This window comes from Saccoglossus kowalevskii, chromosome 9, assembly GCF_978046115.1.
Source record: "Saccoglossus kowalevskii chromosome 9, keSacKowa6.1, whole genome shotgun sequence".
Lineage (NCBI taxonomy): Eukaryota > Metazoa > Hemichordata > Enteropneusta > Harrimaniidae > Saccoglossus > Saccoglossus kowalevskii.
In genome coordinates, this window is record NC_140649.1 from 7,731,284 (window position 1) to 7,741,314 (window position 10,031).

The window sequence follows — 10,031 nt, forward strand, 5'->3', positions numbered from 1 at the left end:
TGTACCAAATTGCAGGGTCAATATTAATCAATTAGTTTAGATTAACATATGTTTGATCAAAAGACAGGATGTCTCCAGAAACAGCATTTGCTTGAGATTTACCAAGAGTGAATGCTAAATCAATTAGCTGTGTTAAAGACATATTACCATATTGAATACACTGTACTACATTCTTGACACATGTGTCTAATGTGTGTTCAGACATGACATTTTCAATATTAGAATCTACCAGTAACTCATTGTCATTGCCCTCATTGATGGGACGTTTAAAATTTGGTGGTGTGGTCGTACATAGAGCTGGACGTCCCCGCTTCCTGCTGAAGCATACAGCACAGTTCAGGCTAGTGTGAGGTACAAAAACATGAACATTTACATTAGGTTGGTATAATATTCCCTGTTTAGACTTCAGTCTACAGCGACTAATAACAACAACACATGATTGACAAACAAAATTTGGGTGAACATTACTTTTATCATCTGCAATGTTAATAGAGAAAAACTCTTCAAGTCCATCCTTGTATTTCTGGCATTCAGTTTTCCGTCTGCTTGTTATTCTTTTCCCACATACTCTACAAATGTTCTTCAAATTCTCATAATGACAATATGGTGTTGCATATTGATGATCACATGGATCAGTCATGGTTAGACCTGCAGAAGATAAGCCAATTTAGGCAATGACATTTGCAGTTGGAATAATCATAATGACCCATTACAAAAAGAATTTCAGCTAAAAACCCTTTAATTCATACATTAAAAACAAAATGCAAATTTACCTTTTACAAGGCAATACCCTCCAGTTCTTCATCAGTCAGAAATTGTCTACATATGTTAAATACCTCCATTACCATGTTTCTTCTAGGTATTTCATGGTACTTCAAGTAATATAAGCATGTAAGTTCTGCCCCACCACCAGGTCGGTCACATACTTGTCCACGTTGAAATCTCTGGTTTAATGGTGGTCTGATTGACAGCCCTGTCTGACCAGTATACTTGCTACAAGCCAGTTAAAAGAAAAAATAGAATCATGTTTTCATTTAAAGACAAACATCACAAAGGGAAATTATGAGATTCACATCAGGTGTCTATTGTACAAACAATCAGTTATAATACTGAAATGAAGTATAACTTGGAACAAGATTAGTCAACTGCAGTGATTCATACAACTTTATGCAGTCACTTACCATACAATTACAGATTCTACAAGATTAGTCAACTGCAGTGATTCATACAACTTTATGCAGTCACTTACCATACAATTACAGATTCTACAAGATTAGTCAACTGCAGTGATTCATACAACTTTATGCAGTCACTTACCATACAATTACAGATTCTACAAGATTAGTCAACTGCAGTGATTCATACAACTTTATGCAGTCACTTACCATACAATTACAGATTCTACAAGATTAGTCAACTGCAGTGATTCATACAACTTTATGCAGTCACTTACCATACAATTACAGATTCTACAAGATTAGTCAACTGCAGTGATTCATACAACTTTATGCAGTCACTTACCATACAATTACAGATTCTACAAGATTAGTCAACTGCAGTGATTCATACAACTTTATGCAGTCACTTACCATACAATTACAGATTCTACAAGATTCAATTCTAACAATCTTCTAAATACTTTGCAAAGATTAGCCGGTACTCTCCCTACTTGTTTGTCAGCAATACTTCTCACTGTTTGGTTTGGTTGGTTGCCTCGTCCCTCTCTGGTAACTTCGTCATGAACTTCATTAGGTATTCTACATAAAGGAGGCATTTTTACCAACATTGAACTTGGATCATATCGATTATTATGTTCAATTTCAACATCCAGTAGAACATCTGGATGTGGCCTGCGATGAAAGTGGTGGTATCCTTTTATAGACTAATCAAAACTCATGTTCTTGTTATGTATGGCATCCAAGGCATTCATTATGAATGTTTCCTACAGTAACAAATGCACCAATGTAAAATACATGTACTTTGTCACTGTTACAGTTTATGAAGCTCCTATGCCAATATTCACCAATGGCAACATTGCATCAGACCACAGCCCAATGTCAGCATCAGTAAATACTGGTCTATGAAGGAGCTGCATAAATTGCATCATATTTTGTGATTGATAATGAAAAACACACAAAGCACACAAAAAATAATAAAATTTCATTTAATAACATTTCTGCAAAATTGTACCCAACCAATAATGTGGAAGAAGATACAAGGGAAAGAAATACTTTTGTATCCCCTTCCCAAAAGCAGTATTAATTTTTCTATTTTATTTATATTATAATAGTATATACTAAGATTGAATTTAGAATTGGGAAGGGTATAACAAGTTTTGTAAAATGTTTCTGAAGGGGAGATACAAAAGGAAGTTTTTCTTACAAGTGAAAAAAGCAACTGATGTTTTTTTTTATTGATACACCCCTTAGAATGTTTCCTTTGGTATGAACAAAAAAAATGAAAATGACCATTTCTTTGACTATAAATTAACAGGTACATACAGCAATTCATGCAGTATACACACAATAGTGAATATGCAGCAATAGAATATGCAGAAAAGTATTATATTCAAGCAATGGTGTACATCCAAAATAGTGACAGTACACACGGAACCTATATACCAAAATGTTGGGCAAGGCATCGGCTATATTCGTGAGTGGGTTTACCTCTTCATAACTTCCTTTTTCAATACTTGTCTGTGTCGGAGGAATAGTAAAGAGATCGAGTTCCGTCTTTGCACATTCGCAGGAGTGTTCGTGTACAAAAGCCATGATGTTCAGTCGAATATATCCTGAGATCTTCTCCTCTTCTTAGCCTTGGAAGAAATGACACGTCTCGTTGTTGTCTTCTTCCTTTTGATGCTGCGTCCTCGTCCTGTTTGAGAGGGTCTTCCAAATAAATTGCTCAATACCGAAGAAGTAATTTGACGACCTGCAGTCTTTGCTCTACTCGAAGCCGCTTTTTTAAAGTTTTTCCCTTGTACAACGTCACCTAGAATACCCAAACCGGCATCGAGCGCTGGTTTTGCCACTGCTTTCAGACCCTGTGTTAACAGAGGTGCGGCCGATCTCGCCAATCCAGAAAACATACTTCCGATTCCATATCCGCGTTGCAGTCTTGCGCCAGAAAATACAGATCCCCGTCCAATCTGATTCATGTAGTAATTTCTATAAACCCCCACGTGGGGAGTGTAAGGTCGATGTCTGTTCATTTTCTTTTCTTCACACTAGCGAAGGACGAGCTTTGCGAAAACTCAGCGTCACGATCACACGCCCACGTTGAAATGGCACCTTCTCCCCCGTATCAGACCTTATATCAATCTCCACAGTCTCGAATGTTGACATTCGAATTGGGAGAAAGTATGGTTTGTTGTAAGTGTGATTGACGCTATCACCGTGGGTTCCTTCAATGTTGACTATTCTCAAGAGAGGTACGGAAACATCACCGACCATTTGGTGTTCGACTATATTGCAATACACGTAGAGAGAATACAAACTTCTAACATCAGAAAGGTAGGGACTAGTGCGTCTTTCGTTTGTAATTGTTGTATTTGTGGGAAATCCTAACAGTTCGGCCAATCCGCCCATCAAGATTACACGAGCTCCTTCTTCGACCGCAATGGTCACTCTCCTAGACCTCGAATTATATGTCATCAGTATTTCATCTGGCAGACCTTTTTCTCGAATCGCGTCTAAAATCATTTCGATCGAGTTGTAGTAGCCCGGATTCAATTTCACTTCTCCGTGATCTCTCAGACTGGGTGAGGCATCGTAAAAGATCCTATTTTCACCATGTACAACATTGTACCATGAATTTGGGTAGTGGATGTCGGCCAACGCTACTTCCCAATTGCCATCTAACGAAACCGTTCTCGGTAGTTTGACAGTGTATTTTGTCAACGTGTTGTTCGGGAACACATCAAGCGAGGCATTACTAGGGAGCGTCAAAAAGAAATCCTGCCCCGACATGATGATCTTTGAAATGAATCAGGTCATCGTGTGAAAAGGTATTTATAAACGTTCCAAGTCTCTGATCCAAGAATTAAACGAATCGTCATACCCACGCCACTTAACGAAATATTCCACATGGCCTTTACGTTTTCTCTTGCGCAGTACTTTCTCCACAATGTACAATGCATCATCGTCCTTTACTATTTTCTGAAGTTCTTCTTCGTAGAAAGTACCTTCCAACATTTCACCGTTGTAATCTGAAATTTTGTAAACAGGTGGTTGCGTATTGAGGCGTCCAACAATCGTGAATACCTCTTCGGTCCAATTGGGCAGGTATCCTTTCTTGAAAACGTGTTTGGTTTTACTGATTCTGACTCTGTCACCGAGTTTATAAATCTTCTTCCACCCCTTTTTCTCTGTGCTTAAATCACCATACAATATGTCTCTGACCTTTTTCTGGTTTGCATAGGTAACAAGTGAGGGTTTGGTATTTATACTTCTGTGATGAGTATTGTTGTAAGAACGTACCATGTCGTCTAATACAGGCAGATAAGTCAACGTGTTGTTCTTCGTGAAATATCTGAAAAATTTTCGCTTGATGGTTCTGTTATATCTCTCCACAACGCTGGCTTTAGTCTCATTGCCTGTAGTGAAGAACTTAATGTCTTCGCTCTTGAGGTAGTTCTGAAAAAGTCTGTTGGTGAATTCAGTTCCTCTGTCCGTGTGCAAAACGTCGGGGCGACGCCCCTTCTTAAGTATTTTCCGAAATGCCTTGACTAAACTCCCCCCTCTCTTGTCTTTCAGAGGTACGACGAAAGCATATTTCGAAAAAACGTCGATACACGTCAATAAGAACTTGTATCCTCTGTTGTATCTGGATATCGAGGAGAGATCGCATAGATCGGCCTCCAACTGCTCGTCCACTTGGAAAACCACTACCCTCCTTCTTTTAAAGGACCGTCTGGAGGGTTTGTGCAGAGTGTATGTATCCTGTTTACTCAACCACTTCTTCACGTCCGACTTGGTTATCTTTTTTCCTCTCTTTGTTTTTTTTACGGCAGCGTAAAGGGAATTCAAACCCCCATAACTTCCAGGACTTTGGACATCGTAAAACAGTTCGTCTAGGACGGTGTCCATCTTCTTCGTCATTGTTTACGGGTGTGGTTATTTCACACGCGCAGAGGCAGTGGATACGTTCGATAAACGAAAGCAAAGCAGGACAGCGTGGATCCATCACGACTGACTGAACCAAAGTGAGATCTAGCGGTTGCGAAGAGGTTCTATTTAATACGTCACCCACGTGTGTCGAGAATGAATGGGAGTGGAAACCACATGGGGTCCACGTCTCTTCGGAACTCTCCCCTTGAGTGTGTTGGTATGCATGTAAGACCACCGATCAGTATTGCCAACTAGGTCTTGAGGTGCATTTGACATTTTCATAACTTCGGCAAATTCTCTCCAACCTGTGGGGGTGAAATTCTTCCTTCTACGCAAGAAATCATTGACTAAATCGATGATGTGCGTGCCTGGCACGGATTGTCCATCAATGATTAATTCACCATTTTCACCCCAGTCGACCCATTGGTTCTGTTTAACTTTCTGTAGTAGAAGCTTCGCTTTTCTCTGCATGCTCTTGGGAACACTCTGTAAGACTTCAGATGTAATTTTATCCGGTACACCGTCTTTGTCGGGTTGATATTCCCGTTCGGCTACAGGGACAGCACTGGGTAATTGCTGCGTAACGGAGATTGGAATCGGTTCGTTTTTCTTCTCCCGCAACAACAAGTACTTGCGCAGAACATGTTGGTACAGTTTGACTTTTTCATCTTCAGGCAATTCTTCCATTTGCGTTATGTCATTCATGTCTCTATCCAGCGAAGTCAATGATTTCACCACAGGTCTCGTCATTTGAGCATTCTGGCTTTGAATGGTAGATAATAGCTCAGCAGGGACTAAAGCCATCTTCTTCACAGATTCCATCTATTTAAGACCGAGTAAAGGTGGGAGTATGCTCGAAATTAAGGGAGCGATTAAGGCGGTTAGGAAACCCCTTTTCTGAACCAGAATTTTTTTCTTTTTCTTGACTGAAGTTTTCTTATTGGACAGTGCTCGGAGATGTTTCACGTACAACGCCAATTTTCGTTTCTGACTAGGTGATAGCTGGACGTTCCCTTTCAACACATTGAGCGAGCATTCGCACAGACACTGTATCAAGTCACTAGAGGCTCCATCAATTATCCCCTTTTGTTGTTACGAGTTGGTCTTGTGCAATACAGAGAGAAAATCAGCGTTCTTTCGCATGCGGGATGACATGGTGAAATGACTGACGATGAAAGACTGTCTTTTTTTATACCTTTCTCACGTACACTATCGGTACTTGAGATGAAAGTATGTTCGTTCGAATGCGTATTTCCTCAGGGGTGTCTGGCATCAGATCCACGAGGAGGTTCTTGGGTGGCATCGGTGAATGCCTCCTGAAGGAACTTAATGTTTCCGGGGTACATTTGCCTAGCCAGAACGTTGACTTGTGATGCGTCCCTTGGATTTTTAAACAGGAAAATGTAGTGCGTGTTGAGACTGATGGTTCTCGATTGTCTGCCCTGATGAAAGAGATTTTGCAAAATCAGTATCACGGATAAATTTCGATGGTGAGATCCCTTCGTGAAGAACTGGGCGATTTGTTTATCGTTACCCGTTTCTGTCATCAGATCATCTATCACCAACAAGTTTCTTTTAGACGGCTCAATTATTCTACCAATATCTGGAGGTATCCCTTCGATAAAGCGAATTTGAGGCACTGTCTTCATCATTTCCAAATAGGCTGGCTGAAACTCGCCGTAGCACCAATAGATAACGTCTGGTGGTGGAGATATGACGCTGTCACATTGTTCTAATATCTGTTTGACTAAAAACGTTTTCCCAGACTGTGTAGGACCGCACACAAGAGAGGTAAATGGGTGTTTCAATCTTGCATCCATGACGATATAATAGAACCTCACTCGTTATCGCGTCTCTTTTTACGTTCTTCAATGTACTTTTTCAACATCCAGTTCAAAACAAAATAAGGTAGTGTGCATAAGCCAGAATAGATGAGTGATAGAACCATGTCCGATTTGGTAGAATCCATGTCAATGTGATTGTTCAAAGTTCAAATGGATGAATGGAGTAAACGATGATCTCGCTTTTATTTATATATTTTTTGTTTTGTTTTTAGAAACCGTATGGGAGGGTACAGTAATCGTCTTGTATCACCCGTTTGTCATACACTAAACTGTATGTTTTAACTTCTTCTCTATTGAATATTCTATCTCCCTTGCGCATTATTTTTCGGGGGTCTTTGACATGTAGAGGGCCGCTTGTTCTCCGAACGAGTTGATTCATGGAGTCAAAATTAATTTCCAGTTGATTTCTGTAATTGAGGGTGAACCCTCTCACTTTACACACTGTTTGGTTCCCACTTTTGTCCGGTTTGTGTAGTCGGTATGCATAATTCTTCGGTCCTCCCGATACGAAATGTGTGATGTAATTATCCACTGGAGTTATTTCTCTCGTCAAATCTCCGAGATAATCACCTGTTGGTGGATCCCATTCTCCAGCTCGCTGGATGTAAATGACAGAATCTGTGTCAAAGTACAAGACTCTACTACCTAATTTCTCCAGAACACTGTAGAGTTTAAGTCGAGCATAGCTTGTCGTCATGGCAGCCAGTACAACGTTCGTATTGGGTGCTTTGGTAATGTAGTCTTCTTTATCGCAGTGCTGGACAAGAACCATTTCGTCAGAGACAAAAGAAAGATCTGTGACATTCTTTGTACTATCCATCAACATTTCCAACAGTTTGGCGGACGTTTCTACATATGTGCTCTGTCCAAAGTTTGATCTCTGTCCCAGCTTTCCCCAGAATGAGTTGAGGTTTAGCTTGGCAAGAGCTCTGAGGCCTGGATTTGGGATTATCTTGCTTCTATCCAAGACGATACCTTCTCTTTCGTGGTATCTTTGGATGTACATGGTTCGGTCTTCAACGGTGTGACACCACTCTGGATAACCAGAAGACTCTTGTTTAATTTTCAGAAACATGTTGATGTACTCTGTGAACAACCCTCCTTCTCCAGTCTCGGGGTTGTAGGTTGCCGACTCATCGTAATGCCAAACTTCATATACCTTGGTGATGTGATACCCTACTTCTTCAGCCTTTTTCAATTCCGGAGTGCACCAAACACCCGTCAGTTGACGTTCATTGACACTGTGGTGACATTTGTCTTGATTCATGGTTTCCGCGCATTTGGAACAGAGTGGGAACATCAGTTTGTTGTTCACCCTGAAAGGTAGAACTGGTATATACAATTTCCTCGGAGGTAAAACATCGCACTTGATAATACCGAAATAGTCCGTGGGTTTGACGATAAAGTCTTTAGTTACGACTGTTGGGTGGCCAACTGGATATCGCGAGGTCTTATTGATGTATGGGTAGAGGCTGCAAAAGTCAACATATTCTATCTTTTCGCCTTCCTTGATCTCGTAATACAGACGCAGAGCATTAGTACGACCACCGAGAAAAGCCACTCTGCCTCTGATAGGATTTGAGATATCTAAGTTTCCGACAAACCTCTCGACTTTGTGATTGTTCTTCATCAGGTTTTTGAAATCACATTCCCACATGGTGACTAGCGAGTATCCTTTCGATTTCAACCACTCTTCCCTCGCCAGTAGCCTTTCATAGAGGGATGTCATACTGAGTTCATTCTTGCGATTTGTTTCATTTCTTCTGGGAAAACACTTTGGGCACCCGTGGAAGTAACAACCGTAGTACTCATACAAGGTTTCGGTAGAAGCATCATATCCGTCTATGTGATAAGGTCCGATTTTCATCTCTCTTCTGGAATTACGAACATGTTGAATACGCGTATTATTGACGTGTGCCTCGTATTCCATCCACCTTATAGCATCTGCGGATTGATTCTGGGCGCTGAGATAACCTTTCTCAGGCACAACACCGATTGTATCAGGAGTCAGGAAATTCTTTCGAAATATGATGTTGCACACGGAGGCGATCGTGATGCAACAGCTGAAAGGGTCAACTTCGGTGAGATCCATCATCATTGATCTAAATGCCAAACAACACTCTTCGAGTATGCGTACGTCACTCCGACAGTACTTGAGCAGTTCTTTACGTAAATCATAAACAGAGTTCTTTTCTACTTCTCCATTGTACCATGTGTAGAATTTCTTTCTAACCTCCTCCTTCATACCATCTGGGTCAAAATAACGATCCTCGGGTATCGGTCCTCTGTAACTGTCTCCAGCGGTTCTCGGAAACAGGTGGGGAAAAAAGCCTTTGTGTAACTCGTCTATGCCAAAGGTCTTAGGAAGTTTAGATAGAGCCATGGGCAGGAAACTCAAGCTATCAATGAATTTGATATCTGCACGACGGATGTATAGTTGCATGACTTTTGAACCATTCATGATGACTTCGGGTAGTATATTGTGATCATGACAGTATTTCAGAATCATAATTCCATCATATCCCTTTGAATTATGTGCGATGAAAATCATTCCATTATGCTCTTTTTCTAATGCCCACTCGCAGAAATCTTCCAAGGTATGTGAACCATTGAACACTTTCTCCGTATTCGGTGGAATTCTCGCTACGCACAGATCTGGAATATGAGTGCAATGTTCGTCGGTCGTGCATTCAAAATCGTAAAAGACGTAGTTACCATGGCTGTCTGAGTCATCCTCCTCCTCAAATTCTTCCATCGATTCGTCAGATTCTTGGTTCTTTTTTCTATCGTTGAGTGGTTGAATGTAACACAGGTGGTCGTACGTCTGAAAAGACTTGCAGGTTTTGCAGTAAACTTCGTTACATTTGTGAGACCCATCACGATATTTGAGGAGTTTGTGACATTTTTCGCAACGTTGAACTGACTGGCAGAGAGTTTTTACCCCATTAACCGACTTTTGATGCCGTTCGAAACATTCTTCGTTCTTGAAAAATCTGTGACAATTTCCGCATTTTTGCCATCGTGTAACCACACAGTCCCTTTGATTTCCACAACTCAAACACCCCGTCGGACACATGTG

General features: G+C 40.7%; 1 protein-coding gene across 1 annotated transcript; it reads right to left on the bottom strand.

Annotated features, from left to right (window-relative positions):
• Window positions 1-776: 776 nt before the first annotated feature.
• LOC146738095 (uncharacterized) lies at window positions 777-2,771 on the bottom strand. The gene is made up of 3 exons (XM_085503559.1): window positions 2,667-2,771; window positions 1,601-1,882; window positions 777-989 (listed from the first exon to the last, which is right to left on the bottom strand). Exons 1-3 carry the CDS (start codon window positions 2,769-2,771, stop codon window positions 777-779), a joined length of 600 nt encoding a protein of 199 aa, XP_085359685.1.
• Between the last annotated feature and the right edge of the window lie 7,260 nt (window positions 2,772-10,031).

Coding starts and splice junctions, on each gene's coding strand:
- LOC146738095 (XM_085503559.1), bottom strand. CDS start 2,771: ATGGCTTTTGTACACGAACACTCCTGCGAATGTGCAAAGACGGAACTC. Junction 1,883..2,666: donor AAAAAGGAAGTTATGAAGAG/GTAAACCCACTC, acceptor AGTTTTGATTAG/TCTATAAAAGGATACCACCA. Junction 990..1,600: donor AATTGAATCTTGTAGAATCT/GTAATTGTATGG, acceptor GCTTGTAGCAAG/TATACTGGTCAGACAGGGCT.